The sequence below is a fragment of the Xiphophorus maculatus genome, chromosome 23 (genome assembly GCF_002775205.1).
Source record: "Xiphophorus maculatus strain JP 163 A chromosome 23, X_maculatus-5.0-male, whole genome shotgun sequence".
NCBI lineage: Eukaryota > Metazoa > Chordata > Actinopteri > Cyprinodontiformes > Poeciliidae > Xiphophorus > Xiphophorus maculatus.
Genome location: NC_036465.1, coordinates 26,448,811 through 26,465,030, shown reverse-complemented (window position 1 = coordinate 26,465,030; position 16,220 = coordinate 26,448,811). Strand labels below are relative to the sequence as shown.

At 40.9% G+C, this 16,220-nt stretch overlaps 1 protein-coding gene across 4 annotated transcripts in view; it reads left to right on the top strand.

The window, feature by feature from the left end:
* Positions 1–4,678: 4,678 nt before the first annotated feature.
* The window catches only part of LOC102224453 (uncharacterized protein KIAA1211-like), a 54,363-nt gene continuing 42,821 nt past the window's right edge, over positions 4,679–16,220 (top strand). For 2 of the 4 annotated variants that reach the window (XM_023328931.1, XM_023328930.1), the window contains exon 1: positions 4,679–4,834. In XM_023328931.1, coding sequence (XP_023184699.1) covers positions 4,770–4,834 — 65 coding nt within the window. In that variant the 5' untranslated portion in view covers positions 4,679–4,769. Of the gene's footprint in view, positions 4,835–6,868; positions 6,981–10,320; positions 10,516–16,220 lie in introns of those variants that run through there. The other 2 variants (XM_023328934.1, XM_023328935.1) reach the window with 2 other exon arrangements.

Sequence of the window (16,220 nt, the reverse complement as noted above, 5' to 3'; positions counted from 1 at the left end):
CTGAATTTTCCCTTCAAATGTTAAGAAACCTCTCTAAGACCGAAGTGAATCTAGAAACCAGTTTCCCTTTTGTTTTTCAGCAGACTGAGGCTTTTATAAGTTTGAATTATTTTATTAGAATTTTAGTTTTGTTTTTTTTTTAGTTTTAAATGAAATGAAACATAATAGAACATCTCTGTTGCCTCCCATTTCTTTTGATTATTTTGATGTTTCTATGTTTTATAGGAGCAATATTATGTGTTTTCCTGCCACAAAGTGCTATTGCTTAGCACAATAACTTGTTATGTTATAAAAAAATCTGTATATGAAATATGGCTTAAAAGAAATTTGACTTTGAAATGTAATGACTTGAAATTGGGCCTCTGTCTCTTTAAGAAGCTCCTGCTCTTTCTGGAGCTCCGCCTTCAGGAAGTCATCACAACATGGCTCCTCTATTAACCCTTTAACAATATTCTTTTACCAGCGTTCCTCTGAGAAGTAGCTCACACAATGAGCTCAGTAGATGTCAGTTCCACCAGGTGTTTGCAAATTGCTGCTGGCTAGTCTGCAGGAGCTGACTAGCCAGCGCTGTTCTGTGAGGTGGAAGCGCATGAGCATGAAAACTGCAGCTCTGAGGAGGAGCTTCATCCTTGAAGGTGGAGCTAGGTCCAACCAGGCGTTATTACACAGATCAATGGTTGCCATGGTGATTAAAGAATATCTCAAACATGCATGAAAGATTCAAAGCAACTCTCCATGTTGCTTTGAATGTTTTTGATGAGAGAATAACATGATGTAAAGCTCAAAAACATCAATTTTACATAACACTGCCCCTTTAAGGAAATGGCTCTGGCTAAAGAAACATCAGTGGCTTGGAAAGACATCCAAAGGATTCTCAGACCTTTGGAGGAGTTGAGTGATAGGATCTGATGAAACCATCTTTGAAGTGTTTGGCTGCAGTTTGACACTTTACATCTGGAGAAAAATCAGCAGACTCACCCGGTCAGAGCCTGAAAGTGTCTGCCCATCGCCTCCCCCCATCCAACCTGACTGAGTTTGTGACGATTTTCAAAGAATATTGGCAGCAAATCCTCACGGGTTCAAACTGAGCAGAACTGTTGCATCACAGCCACAAAGATCCACAACTAGCTTCTGCTGAAGGTGTTTGGACTCAGCATGATGTAAAGGGCCTGAAACAAAATCCCTCAGGGAAACAACATTCTGTTTACGCTTTCTCGTTCTGGGTTCACAGAGCGAAGGTTACCGAGCATATCAAAGGATTGAAATGACCAGAATCAGGCTAAAATTGCAAAAGTGAGAGGATTTGGTGTTATGGGTGCACCAATTGCAGTTTTCTGGCCAATTGTCGATTTTTAAAAAGTCCTATCTGCCAATTCAGATTTTTTATCTTTTTTTGTCTGAAAAGTTGTTCAAAGTAGCAACAAAGTCATTCAGACCATTTGGATGTAGATGAGATCTCAGGTCTCCAAAAGTTAAGGAAATCGGGGCATCTTCTAGAACAACGTCCGACTCAATAAAATGTAAGTATTATTGAAAAGCTTCGTCATGTCAGTGAGTCCAGTTCGCTGGCCACCGGTGGTCTGTGATACCACTGGCCATTAAAGCAGGAACCTTTGGCTGTGTAGGTAGATATAAAGACCACCTGGAAAATGAAATCAGCATCTCCTTAAACCGTCGCTGCTCTTGGAAAACTTCGCTGGATCTATAAGCAAGTTGCATTTTGAGGCTTTCCAATCATTTCCCATCCTCCCTGACCTTGATTTCCAAACGAAACGAGACATTTACTTCAACCTGAAATATTAACCAAACCACTGAGGAACAGACGAGTCCATGTCTGGTGTTATGTTTGGTTCAGGAATGGGTCGACACGAGGAACCCCAGAGTTTTAAAGCATACTACAGCCAGCTTTAAAGAACATCCAAAGTTATCAAAACGCATACAAACTATGCAACTTCTTTTTTTTTTTTTAAGTTTGCAATATATGCATGATGAAGTTTATGTGATTATATATTGGAACCTTTTCAACCGAAGTCCTGAAAGAAAGACGAAAACACCACTAGGTGTCAGCGTTGAGCCATTTCATTGCAGCTCAAACGCTAAACCTCTGAGTTTGGGGTTTTCTTCTTCTTCTTCTTCAAAACGGAGAGCAAATATTAAAAAGTCGTGACAACAAAAGCTTTCTAATCCACACCCAGACACGTCTAATACACAGACAGTTCGGTTCTGGACATACTTTAGCTACTTCTTTTATATTCAGCTGGGTTCCTGTCTGCCAGTCCTCCTCTCTGAGTGTGTGAGACACAGCAGGCCAGATGTTTTATTGGCTTGTTGCTGCTGCTCAGACCTGATTCCGTTCCTAAATGTTTGTTGTTAGTCTGCTTACAGAGGACATTGCTCTCTTATCTCATCTAAAGCCTGATGGGTGGGTTGAGTTTCCCTGCTTTGGGTTTTTAAGCTGCGTTCACGTCTCGTCTGGGAAAAAAAAAAAAACGGCATCTGAGTGAGGAGCCCAGGAAGCTTGCCCCGCAGGTAATTTGTTCTGGATGAACTCAGGTGAGCTCGGACTGTTCAGGTAAAGCAGGAAACGGTCAGTTCTGTCAGGAGGAACGGACCGGAACTGACCGGAAAGAAGCCCAAAGCGTTTGACCCGCGAAGTTTAAAGGAAGTGCTACTAAATACTGAGGTAACGTATGGAAACGTTGTTTTTTTTTTTAAAACATTAATGAATAAATTGCTAACATATTCTCTCTCATCATTGTGTCATTTGGCAAATAGAAATAATTTTGGTAATTCTAATTAAAACCACAAGAGACGTTTGGTTTGATTTAACTTCAGACAGAGAGAAAAAAAATTGTCTTTTTATTCAGTTTACATTATGAAATCGTTGCACAAATTTATCATTCATACTCATAAAGTTCTCAAAAACAACAGTTTAAGAAAAACGATTATTGGAAAAATGATTATGAGATCTGTTTTTAGTTTTTTTTTTTTTTTTGGTCTGGTTGTAAATCTAAATAAGGAAAGTGACTGACATGTACATTTGTTTTACGGTGGTGGTTCTCTTATGACTCACCCTTCCTTCTGCATCCACTTCCCTATTTCTTGAACTTTAATTAAAAAAAAGTTCTTTTTAAACTCCCATGTCTCATTAATTGTCATAACAGTGACGCTTGGCCGTCAGCCCACGCGTCTTCCACAATTATCTGCTGATCTGTCTGTGGGATAGAGGTGAGGAGGCGTGAGAGAGGGGGAGGAAACGCAAATAAACAAGAGAAAAACTAATTCTGGTTGCTAATGAGAGTTTAAAAAAAAAAAAAAATTCTCCTCGTCTCTTCTGACAGCCTTGTTTAGAGCGAAGTTAGGGTTATCGCTCATTCAATTAAACACCGCCAGGGTTGACCTGAGGCTGCACAAAGCAGAGTCCAACTTCCACATAAGGTCATAGGTCAGAATGACTTCGGACCCTCAACTCTGGAAATGATGTCACACTCAAGGGAACAGGTGGGATTTGCTCATGGTTGTGGCGCAACTGTCTAAGTCCACTTGAAAGTAAGACAAAAAAAAAAAGAAAAAGACAACTTGCAAGTTACTTTTCGCTCGGGAGCGAAGTCATATGTTGCTTCCGCTCAGGTGAGTCAAATATTGTTTTAAGTCAATATTTCCTAATTAATATTGATGAAAAAGTTCCAGCTCCACTTTCAGATTATTTCACCAACAAGACATTTTGCACGCTATGATTGAAATAATCTGCTAACGCAACTGGGACGTTTTCATCAATATTCAGAAATGACTGACTTTAAGCAAGCTCTTTTCCTAAGACTTGTAACTTAGTTTTCTCTTTTATTTTAAGCTTATTAATATATTTACACCAGAAAAATACTTGGTAAGACTTTGTGTTTTTGCAGTGTACCTCTCTAGTTTACATTCTCACACATTAAGCCTTTACATGAATAATTAAAAGCTGCAACAGCACTCTGTGTGACCCTGGCTTGGTGAGATACAAACCATCAGAATTGCTGATAAAAAGTGCAACATTTTAATTCTGCGACTTTTACTATGTGTCAAATGTGCTGGAAAAAACATCAGATACTCAATTTGAAGTTGCTTGGTGACGTCCAAGTTTCTTAAATAGAGTTCAGACTTGTTGTATTTTACAGTTTCTTTATAATTTACTTTGGAAAGATGAGGAAGATGGCTAACATTTAATGTTTTTGATCACAAGTAACCCAAGAAAAGGGGTCAATCAAATCAATCAACTTTATTTATACGTAGGTAGATTTTGTCACATTGAGCTGAGTCAGCTTTCTTGTCAGATGGGAAATTTGACACACAATAAAAATAAATATAACATGATTAAAAAGTATCCCGATGCTCAGTACTTTAAAAATATTTAAAAAACCGTGAAGAAAACACTTATTCGAATAAGGACAAGGTTAAAAAAAAGTAAAATTGTTTTAAACTACAGAAATAGTCATTTTTTTATGTGTTTTTTTTTTTTCGTAGCAAATCTGAGTAGCCTATTTCAGCGACATTTTCACGCTAACTTAGTCTTCAACACTTCAGGATAAAGTGTTTCTCTATCACGCTAACTAACGTCAAAAGTCCCGACACCCGTTTCTTTCAACGACGACAAGAACTTCTCCTCTCTCCAAAGTCACACGGAGATTGAGGGATTTCCGGGGCGGCCCTGAACGCAGCAGCGCGGAGCAGAGGGACGCCAGCGCAGGACCGAGCCAAGTAATCCAATCATCGGCCCACTAACCGCGCCGATGTCTTGGTTCCAGTCTCTGCGGGATGACTTCACTCTGAGGCCGTTTGAGATTCACCACACACCGTGAGTATCCGCGCTTTTCAGCCGCGTTTGGTGCTCACCGAGCGGACTGCTGGCTGGCTGGGTGACGGTTGATTGGAAATAAATCGATCCATGTGTTGGATGAAATTTAAAAAAAAAAAATCCATCGCTGTCACCCTGCTGTTGTCTGTGGACTCTGGTTGGATGAGGCTTGTTTTTGCTGGTTGGCTCAAACTTTTAGCGATATTCAAACACGTAGTAGGATAGTTATTTGTTTTGTTTTGTTTTAAAAAAAAAAAAAATCTTTTAAGAAATGTTGCAAGTTGTTTCCATATGTTTCATATTATTTCACCTTGTAAACGTTCTCATGCCCACTGAACTTTTTTTTCCCGAAATTTTACCTCGTTATGAATAGGAAATGTTTTTTTTCTTTTTGTTTTAAAAAAAAGTAAATATAGGGCTCTGTGTGTGAAAATGGAGAGCTAAGAGATTTTCAAACCACATTTGGCTGCAGTTCCAGCTGTTTCGCTGCAGCCTATGGCTCCTGTCTGCTTTTGCATTTGTAGACAATGAAAGTTCTGCCCGAGTCTCTTTGCAGGAAAACTCGGGCTCAGTCACATTGAATGGCTACAATCTGTGCCAGAGAGTCCTTTAATTGCTTTTAGCTGCTTTTGGGTGTGTATCTCAAGTTTCTGGCAGCTGTAGCAGTTTTTTTTTCTTTTTCAGCATTCAGCTCCAACCATGTTCCCATCTTCAGCTGAGAGCTTCAGCTGTCCTCGCTGAAGAACAAAAAAACGCCCCACAGCATGATTCAGCCACCACCTTGCTTCACGAACGTCGCACGTCGCAGGCGAAAAGGCTTCCTCTTCTCCCCTACACGGGTTGAGGCGAAACGTCTGCGGCGTTCCTTGGTTTTCACGATGCCATTCGTCCTCTAGCAAACTTCACAGATTTATCTTTGGAATAATTTACGTACAGGTGGACTCAGTTTATGAGTCGGTTGACCTGAAGACAGCTTTGCTGGACTGGATTTTGTTTAGGCGTATCACAAAGAGTTAACGACTTGTGTTCACGTAGGATTAATTGCAGGTAAAAAAAAAAAACAAAACATGCTTTAGACGATCTTAAAAACATAAATGCTAAACATATCCAAAGCCATCAGCGTACAGCGAGCATTAAAGGCTGAGCTGAATCAACTCCAACCCGGCTGGTGTGGATCGGATATAAACACACGTTTCTGCTTGTCAAGCATAAAAAAAAGAAGCTTATTTTTGAAGATCCTCCTCTAAAATGTGACGTCACTGATTGGTTAAAACTGTCAGGCATGAAAACGTTTCATATTTAGCGCTTCTCTCCACTTTTACCAACTTTTGAGGTTTGGCTAGCCTAGAAATACAAACCCTTTCCATAAAGTAGAATATTATTGGAAATGATATTCTACTCTGTTTATTCAGGCAACTCATTCACCAAGTGAAACACATCATATAGACTCATTAGGAAGAAACTGATGTCTGAACACCTTAATTCCTCTTAAACACGATGGTCTTCTCATAACGACTAATGAAAACCCAACAATTAAAATGATAATATTACATGAGAGCAATAAGAAAACCTATATTTTTAAAAACAAAACTGTTGGCTTAATGAAAAGTGTGCTTAACACCTGCTTAAAGGTTGTTGTTTTCAAAACTTACTTTTAATCTGACAAACAAGACTCACGGAGAGCGATATTCTCACTTAAATGACTGTATATTTCTGTCAACGTTTGACCGAAAAATGAACCAACTTTCTCCTCTTTTAAACATTGTTTGTGTGTCAGATGATTCTATGAATAAATTGTATGTTTAATAACTGTAACATGATCGTTTGATTGAATGAACACGTCTATCCTCGGTGGTCGGCCCTCATGCCGCTCTGCTGTGATGTCAGACCTGTGAGATCACACAGTCGCTCACTCTCCAGCGTGTGTGTGTGTGTGTGTGTGTTTGAGCTCTTGTGTTTGCTGGAGGCGGGTCAAGGACGGTTCAGATTAAACAGTTATCTTTCACAGTGTGAGAACTGCTGTAATCCCGAGCGGAGACACTGGCTGGTTCAGGACAACGTCACGCTGTCTGTGTGACGGCGGGACTGGGAGAAAACGTCCGATGATCTTATCGTGTACGATGTGATCGCTGGGTTTCTTTGTGCTGTAAGTAACGGGGACGGGCTGGTAAATAATTGTGCGCTGTTAGTCATTGAGAAGGAATGGATTTTGACTGGTCTCAGTGGGGACAGGGGTGATTAGAGGCCTGGTCAGGTCAAGTGTCAGCAGTGAGTTCGCAGTCTGTGCGTCTGTCAGTAACTGACTCAGTGATAACTCCTTAATAATGGACATACTTTCACTTATCCCTGCTTCCTTGGTAGTCTTACCAATGACTGTCCAAACAGAGCTTCTTGTGTTTCCATGCTTTTGTTGGCTTTATGGCAGAGGAAGACAGAGGAAGATAATGATCTTGGCATTGTTTCAATTTGAGACGATGTAGAATCCAATTTGGAATAGGGTAGATGACCAACTGAAGAGAGGAGTATCTCTCAAATCTTGTGTCATGTCTTTTTGAAGATTTTCAAAGTCTGTTTAGCTGCTTTAGATGGTGGTGGACATGTTCGACTCCCCCATAACACCTTGTCTCCTACGTGTTTATGGTATTCATGGACAGGAGCTCAAGGTGTTGTTACAGAGAAGAGGGTGTCTGATTCGATAACCTCAAGAGTTTCATCTTTGGTTCTGTTGGGTTCTTCAAGCGAAGACCATCAGCAGGTACTGTACTGCTTCTCAACGGGGCTTGAAGTCTGAGGTTGTGGTTCTCAACCAGGACAAAGGCGGACTCTTCAGGTTGAAGAGCATCAAGAAGGAGGAATTCAAGTTACTAGAGTCTCTTTCAAACAAGCCGCCTCTGGTCAAGTGGAGATGATCATCTCCCTCAGAGATGTAAGTTTCTAGAAATGAAGTGAGCAGTGTGGGACAACAAGAGACGTGGCGCAGCTTTGACTGCAGTACTATGCGGTACTAGTACTATGTCTGTTAGAAGTCTCCACATGCCTTTCTTTTCAAGACGACAATGAACAAACTCAGTGTAGCTGCCCTGTTTTTGTCCAAGCAAATGCTTGAGATTTCCATCCTATATCTTACCTTTTTACTCTTGGCTTTGGAAATTATTTCTGAGTCTTGTTTGTGCATCGAATTCTGTGGCTGGCTGGTCACAGAAGCAATAAATCATCCCCACATAACTTCAACACATGAGGACAGCCTGTAAATACCTGACCTGGTGAGTCAGCGGTGTAACAAAGGTGATGTCCATGCTTTTTGCCACATTGGTTCTTTCACTAACCATATGGAGAGTTCAGACAGGTGCCTTAATACGCCTTGATGTGCTTTGTGAAAGGGGAGGCGGTCTCTTGACCAGGAGTGATGATAGGGTGGAGCAGGAGATGGATGAAGTGATGGAGCCTTCATTTGTGGTAATGCTTGTGTTTTGCCTCACTCGTTTGCTTTACCTAGCAGTATTCTTACTGCTAGTAAGGTCCTGGTCTGGGGTTTTTCAGCATAGAGTTTGCATGTTTTCCCCATGCATACGTGGGCCGTCACCAGATACTTCGGCTTCCCGCGGTCCAAAAACATGACTGTTGGGTTAATTAGTCTGTCTTAATTGTTCTTGTGTAGGTCTGTTTGCTTAGAAAAAGATCAGATTGCCTCCTCGATGGCTCCATTTTTGGAGGGGAGATTTTTGAGCGCATTCCACAGAGAGGAGACCCCGGGGCAGACCCAGAACTTGCTGGATGGAATATATTTCCAATCTAACATGGAAATAACTTAGGAATACCCAGAATGAGCTGGAAATGTCGCCACAGAGAGGGATGTTGAGGTTGATCTTCTGGAACTAGTTCTACGGCGACTTGATCACACTAAAGATTATGGATGCTAGCCCATCTTGTAGGTGTTCTTTGAAAGGTTGGAACCCTTATTGCACACAATGTTGGCATATGCAAGGATTTCAACAAATATTAGTATTATGTTATTGCCATTTTTGCAGCTTTATTAACAGTAACTGTTGTAAATGTTGGCTGCTGATAACAAAGTTCTTTAGATTCACTTTAAAATAGTTGTTTTGCTAGGTTGTCTGTCATGTAGACTCACCCCTAGCTCCTTTGAATTCCTGGGTGATTCATAAGTCAGACATGGGTGGATTTGTAAACATCAAACATTCGTTTTGAATATTCTCGAGTGCTGCATGGAAGATGAGTAAAAAGCAATATTAGCCATCGGAAACTGCGATTATGTCGTAATTTGTGACCCCAGTGTGAATGTTCAGGAAGTGATTATGAGGCTGCGTGTCGAATTCAAAAGCCGGCAGAGATCGCGCTGGAGCAGCTGACGCCGGCTTTAATATGTCTGCTGTGTTTCGTCATTGATTCTGAAATATCAGACAAACACTTTTTTCATTTTATTTTGTTTATTGCTCATCAGTATTTAGACTGATTGTCTATTTTATCACAGACGTAGCCTTCGGTTGTACTAAATCTCATTCAGCATATTGACCAGAAACCTCAAGTTAAAAACATCCAGTGCCTTGCAAAAGCATTCATACCCTCAGAACATTTTCTATTATATCAGATTAAAATCACAAACTGTGAATGGTTTTATTGGGGGTTTTTTACATACAGTAGACTTGAATACAATTCTGCCATGTTGTCGCTTTGCAGGACCAAGTGTTGTTGCTTATGCTGCTGCGACATGCCTCCATTTTTTACAAATTGGGCAAATTCTTCTCGCAGAATAACTCCATCTCAATCAGATTGGACTGGAAAGTTTCAGTTGCTACTGTTTTTCCAAGCTTTGCCACAGTTCCTTAATTTGGACTTTGACTGGGCCTCCATTCTTCCTGTTTGCGATTAAACACCATTTTGTGTTTATCTCACAAAAAAAAACAATGGCAATAGAATACACTAAAGTACAATAAATATAAAAACAGCTAAGTGTTGTTGCTAAACGTAAGATCAGAAGGTGTGCTGAGACTTTACAGCCTCGGTTTGACGGCTCTCACAGGTCACACTCAGTCACATTCTTTGCATCAATTGCTTGCGGGTCTCCTGTTGCTTTAACACACGCGGCGGGTTTGAGGTGAAGAGAAGAGTTTGGGGGTTTTTTTCTTTTCTTTTTTTCTTTTTTATCAGCTCATAAAGCTCAGCTGGAATCCAAAATGGAGGGGAAAGCAGCGTAGATCTTGGCCCTTTCCGCGCGCGGTTCCATCTCTCCCCTCGCACGCCACCCAGCGCGGCCGGCTTTTTGGGGAGGGAGAGCATGATTACAGGGCTATTTACATTATACAGCGAAGAGCAACAGGGAAGACAGGAGAGAGATTGGCAAACGAACGAGGAGGTGGAGGAGCAGGGCAGGGTGTAGAGGGGTGGGAGGGAGAGATGGCTTCCAGATGTGAGGAGGAATTCAGAGCGACTCCCCTCCTCTTCCTGGACCCGGAGCAGCCTGTAATGGAGCGAGTGGGATCCGCAGAGAAAAAGCCACAAAACAGAGGAGAAGGATTTACTCTGTAGGAGAGAATCGGGCAGGAGATGCAGTGACTGGAGGAGGAGAAAGGCTGGGTTTCCCGTCTGAAGTTTGCACAAGAAATAAAAACACGGTGCTTTATAGGCCTGTCACAATAAGCAGTAGATCAATTAATTGCAAGGTAAGTTCAAACAAGCCCAATGATTTCCATTTGAATGATTTTGTTATTTCTTTCTACCAAAACCTGAATGGCGGCAGTGTTCAGTCTGGTGATTTGATCTCAACTATCCTCTTTTTTTTTTTTTTTTTTTTTTTTGAAGGTCAATTTTGTTTACATACAGAGACTTCATGATTGATTTTCGTTGTTGTTGCCGTTGTTTTGTTTATTTATGTTGGATATTTAAAATGTCTTCCACTTCCAGGGTCACATGTTTGTTAGAGTTTGAAGTTTACTGATCTTTTAGAATGTGTTTTTGCATTTTTACGCCATCATCCATACATTTCTTGAAAACGGTCTCAAAATAACAATATTATCGTTCATCGCAATAACTTTTGGGACAATGTATCGAGCAGCAAATTTATCGTGACATAGTGAGAAGTGATGCTGTGATGACTTCCTGTTGAGTTTCAGAGAGAGCAGGAGCTTCTTAAAGAGACAGATGCCCAATTTCAAGGCGTTATTATGGAATCAAATTTCTCTTAAGTCATATTCTTAACAGCTCAAGGTTACATAGTTACTTGATTGTGCTGAAAAATGGCACTTAGCCTAGTTAGCTTAGTGTTACAGACATATATCATAACACATCACACCAATGCCACGTTGAAAGCATTTTCTGATAATTGTTACAGATCATGCACATTGTCAGATAATTAATGATTACAATAAACTTCAGAGATTTAGCAAATTCCAGCTGCATTATGTGAACGTGTGGTCGATGGCGGCGTTCCAGTTTCATGCATCTTGCAGTTAAGACTTCGGCCTTACGTCGGATAAACTATGATGGAAAAATGTTGCGTTGTTGGGAGAGACGGGAGGAATGTGCAGGGCTGTGAGGAATAAACAAGGGTGTAACTTTGTGTTGCAAGTTGGTGGAGACGAGAAAGAGGCGCTGATACACCCACAGTTACTGGAAGGCCTTTTCTTTTATTAGTGCTAAGAATAAGGCCAAAACTTACATGTGAATGCCAGACAGTCGTATTGAATAAATTAGGATTTACGTCCTGATCAGGGTTGTCTCATTAATAGTACATTTCAAAAGCAGAATAAGGAACTTCTGTGTAAACCAAATGAATCCTTGTCAGTACAAACTCTGTATTTTCAATTATGTAATTCTGACTCCACAGCTGTCCCTCAGCAGGTTGGCTAAACCTTTTTGTCCTGCTGACTTACACAAAGCAGATGATATATGATGTGTCTTTAATATAGCAAATAATAAAGACGTCAAAGTCCAATAAAGAAATTGCGTCCTTTTTTCAGATTCTTTGCTTGATTGTGTCAAGCAACTGAGCGGACTTGCCATTTACGGTTTACAAAGAAATTTTAAAAAAGCATTACCTGGCTGTTAATGCTTTGAATACAGGGTGCAGCTGCTGCCGAGTTACTGTACGCAAATAGATGAAGGCACGTAAACGAAAAAAGGTGCAGGAAATATTGGCGGGGACTGTCCCCGTCTGGCCAAAGTCTGTGGGAACACGTCCACACCAGTTCTTCAGGAAGTTATGCCTATGGGCATAAACATAATGGAGGCCTTACGGGAATGCAAACATCACAGTCAAGTAGGAAGAAGCCATTTGAGTCATCGCTCAGCGTTTTCACCATGTAACATCAGCGACAGCAAGAGGATTGTGCGTAGTTTATTACCCAAGTCGCTCAGAGAAACACTGTATTTGGTATGTCTCGCTTTCTGCGGCGTCTAACTTAAAGAAGTTTATTCATAGAAATGTTATTGGAGAAGATTTCTGTGGTTTTGAAGCTTTTAACACTTTTTTAAAAAGTAAATCTACTTTAACGTTGTTATGGTAACTACCCCATGCCTTGAGATAAGTGAGGCTGCAGGATGATCTGCTGTGATTTCTCCATTAGGAACTGATGTCACCTGAAAATCTAGCAGCTGCTGCCAGTAGAGGGCATTATTTTATTTTGATTTTTTTCCAAATTTACTGCAGCAGCTCTGGTTTAAAATCACAAGAGCCCAAGCTTTGATTTTTTTTTTTTAGCTAACATAATACACATTTTCTTTTTTTTTAAAATTGAAGCACAAGAGTTGTTACAGACATAGCTTAAGCTCCTTCTCCGTTGGAGTTCAGAGTTCACTCTCCCCTTCATTCCTCCTGATCCTCTGTATTTATGGTTTCTCTCCCCGTGGCTCCAGACTGAGATCTGTTCCAGGAAATGCCTAGATCCACTTTTTTCTTTCGCTCTGAAGGGAAGCTGGCCGACATTCCTCTTGGCTCTGTAAACAGAAAGTCATGGGATTGACATCTGCATATACACATGTGTAAGTGTGCACTGGAGCAGTTGCGTCATGCTTGTGGATCTGTTTTGACTCGCCAGCGTTGGGAAATTCATTCAGAGGCGTTGGTTAGGTGTTTTTTTTTTTGTTTTGTTTTTTACCAGACTTTCTCCTGTTTGGTAATAAGGGTGGATAGTTTGAAGGCAGGTGGCTCAGGTATTGCTGCAGATGTTGTGAATTTCCTGAAGCGGTGGGTTTTACATTCCTGTTTCTGCTTTAGGAGAGAGGGATTTTTCCTAAATGGGTTATTATGACCTGCAGAAATATTCATACACCTTGAACTTTTTTTTTCTGACATTTTTGACATTCCATCCACAAACTTTAATCTTTTTCACTGAGATTTATTTGACAGACTAACATGAAGTAGTTCATAATTATGAAGAGGGAAGCAAAGAGTGCATGGTTTCTCTAATTATTTCCACAAACAAAAATATGAAAGTGTGATGTACCTCCTCTGCTCTCCATTAGCATGGAAAGAACACATCAGTGTATCTAATATATGTTGCTTACTGGCGTACAGATAATGTACGCCTGCCATTTTCTTGATAAAGTGTTCTTAAAGAAAAAAGTACAAGTTGCGAGTGACCATCCTAGGTATGCTTGCGGCTAATCTGTCAAAGCCTGCCTTAGCATATCCAAGTCTGTCACTAGCATATCCAACCCTGTCGCTACCATATTAGAGCTTCTCGCTAGTGAAGCTCGAGAAGCTCGAATATACTAGCGACAAGCTTGGACATGCTAGTGACAAGCTTGTCGCTAGCATATTCGAGCTTCTCACTAGCATATCCAAGTCTGTCACTAGCATGTAAAAGCTTGTCGCTAGCATATGCCAGCATGTCACTAGGTATCCCAGCTTATCACTAGCATATCCAAGCTTGTCACTAGCATGTAAAAGCTTGTTGCTAGCATATCCAAGCTTGTCACTAGCATGTAAAAGCTTGTTGCTAGCATATCCAAGTCTGTCACTAGCATGTAAAAGCTTGTTGCTAGCATATCAAAGTCTGTCACTAGCATGTAAAAGCTTGTTGCTAGCATATCAAAGTCTGTCTCACTAGCATGTCCAAGGTTGTCATAGCATGCCCCAGTTTAATGCTGGCATAGCCGAACGCATTAGCCACCAGCTCCTTCAAAGCTAATGCATCCTTTTCATTTGCTAGCACTCGGTTACTGGTGCCGGCCCATAGTTAATCAGATCAGTAGATGACTTCAGAATAGATAGCCTGTTGCGACAAGGAAGTAGGTATCACTAAGTGATAAATCGTTTGCGCTAAAACTGATCCATAATGAAAAGACGGTTAGGGGAAACCTCCATGAAAACCCAAAGGCTGTAAAAGACTTGAAACCGGGGCAAAGGTTGACCTCCCTGCTGTACCGCGTACCTAAATATGCAGCCAAAACTTCAACATAATTGAAGACCTGCGCCTGGAACTGTAGCCAACCGTGTCAACTCAGGACGGCTAAAAACAAACCCCACTAGGAACGTGCTGATGTAGACGTCAGATTCTGCTGGGTGTGTGTATAAGCAGCAGGCCAGCCGTGGACACAAAATCAGGAACATTGATTATCCGGGACACAGCGGCTTCATCCGTGTAGTGCTAAAAGCATTCGATTGATTGGCCTCGATAAGCCACTGCAGAAGTTAAACTTTTCAATGTAAACTGAAATTAACAGTGATGGGTTGTTTTTTGTTTTTTTATCAAAAGGTCAACAAAAACTGTGTACTAAAAGTGAATCCACAGTGTTCGACAGGGATGATTAGATTGTCTACTTGGCAGCTGCGAGCTACTTCTTTTGTTGTCGAAGCCTCGGGCCTTTCATACTATTGTTAAAATGTCAAGTCCCACTGTTTGTAGGAGAAATACAATCAGTGAGGAGGAATCCTTAGAAAACCGGCTCTTGGTTTTAATCTGCGTCAAAGCCAGAGATATACTGAAAGAACTGGTGGAATTACCGACTAACCCATATATTGAAGCCATAAAATCCTCCATCAGTACTGGGCTTGCCTGAGATTATGCTTGATGGTTTATTGGCTTTGTCATCTTGTGAACTCAATACTATGTGTGTGTGTGTGTGTGAGAGAGAGAGAGACAGAGAAAGAGGGAGGAGATTTCTCAATCACAGCGTGCCAAAACTCATCTGAGTGACTGTGTGTTTGTGTATTATGCTGTTGAAATGGAGCTGCGGGGCTCTGGAACTGATACAGACTGTTTCTCTTTATTTACACTGACACACACACACGCCCACACACACGCACACACACATTGATTCTCATGACTTGGACAGCTTCTGCTTGTCTGAAGCAAAAGCAAAATCACACTCGATATTTGGTCTGGACATGTTGGGATTGAGAAATTCATTCCACTGCCACCATTCTTCTCTGAACGGTTTGATGATTCATGAGATTTTTGCATTTTTTCAGTTTTTTTTTTTTTTTTTAGGAGCCAGGTTTCATAGTTGTGGCTGGACCAAGATAAAGCTGTGTGTTTATGTAACAGGATTCAGTTCAGAGGTCCATTTGGATGGTGAAGTGCTGTTTCCCTCACTGAATAAATCAGAATAAAACTTTGACTTCAATCTTTTTGTCAATCACAGTTCAGGAAGATTTGATGTTGCAAATCTTAAAGGTGCCGTATCATGTAAAAACAATTTTTCTGAGCTTTACATCATGTTATAATATTATTCCCTCATCAAAAACATACCTGTAGTGTTGCCTTGACTCTTTCATGTATGTTTCAGAAATCCTTTAATCTCCATGGGAACCATCCTGCTGTGAAAAACGCCTGGTTGGACCTAGCTCTGCCTTTGACTTCTGTTTTACATGTTCGAGGCACTTGGTGGTGAACTCTTGGAGTAATTTGGGTAGGATGACCACATCTGGGAAGGTCCACCACTGTTCCGTGTTTTCTCCGTTTGTAGATAATATCTCTTGCTCTGGTTCAGTGGCGTCCCAAAGCCTTAGAAAAGCCTTTCCAGGTTTATACCGGCGACTTTCTTCTTTCTTGAAATTCTTTAGATAACAGAGATGATGTGGTGTTTTTTGGCCTACTTCATGTTGCTAAACAAGGTTCTATTTAAGTGATTTGCTGATTTTTCAGGTCAGATTGTAATCCAGGCTACGTCTGGCTACTTCATGCTGTAGTTCTACTGTAAACACTTTACTGACATGCTGTGTGTTTTCTGGCCAGAGTCCTACTGCGTTCAATTAGGCAAAATCAGCAACAGAGTTAGCAATACTCTAAAAAATGAGCGAAAGATTTATTCCAAAGAATCACTTCCTGTAGTGCAGCCGTACAGTTAAATGTGCAGTAACAAATTTAACTCTGTTGGGGGCGATGTAAGACATTGTAATACTTTTGTCACTGACCCATGGTGG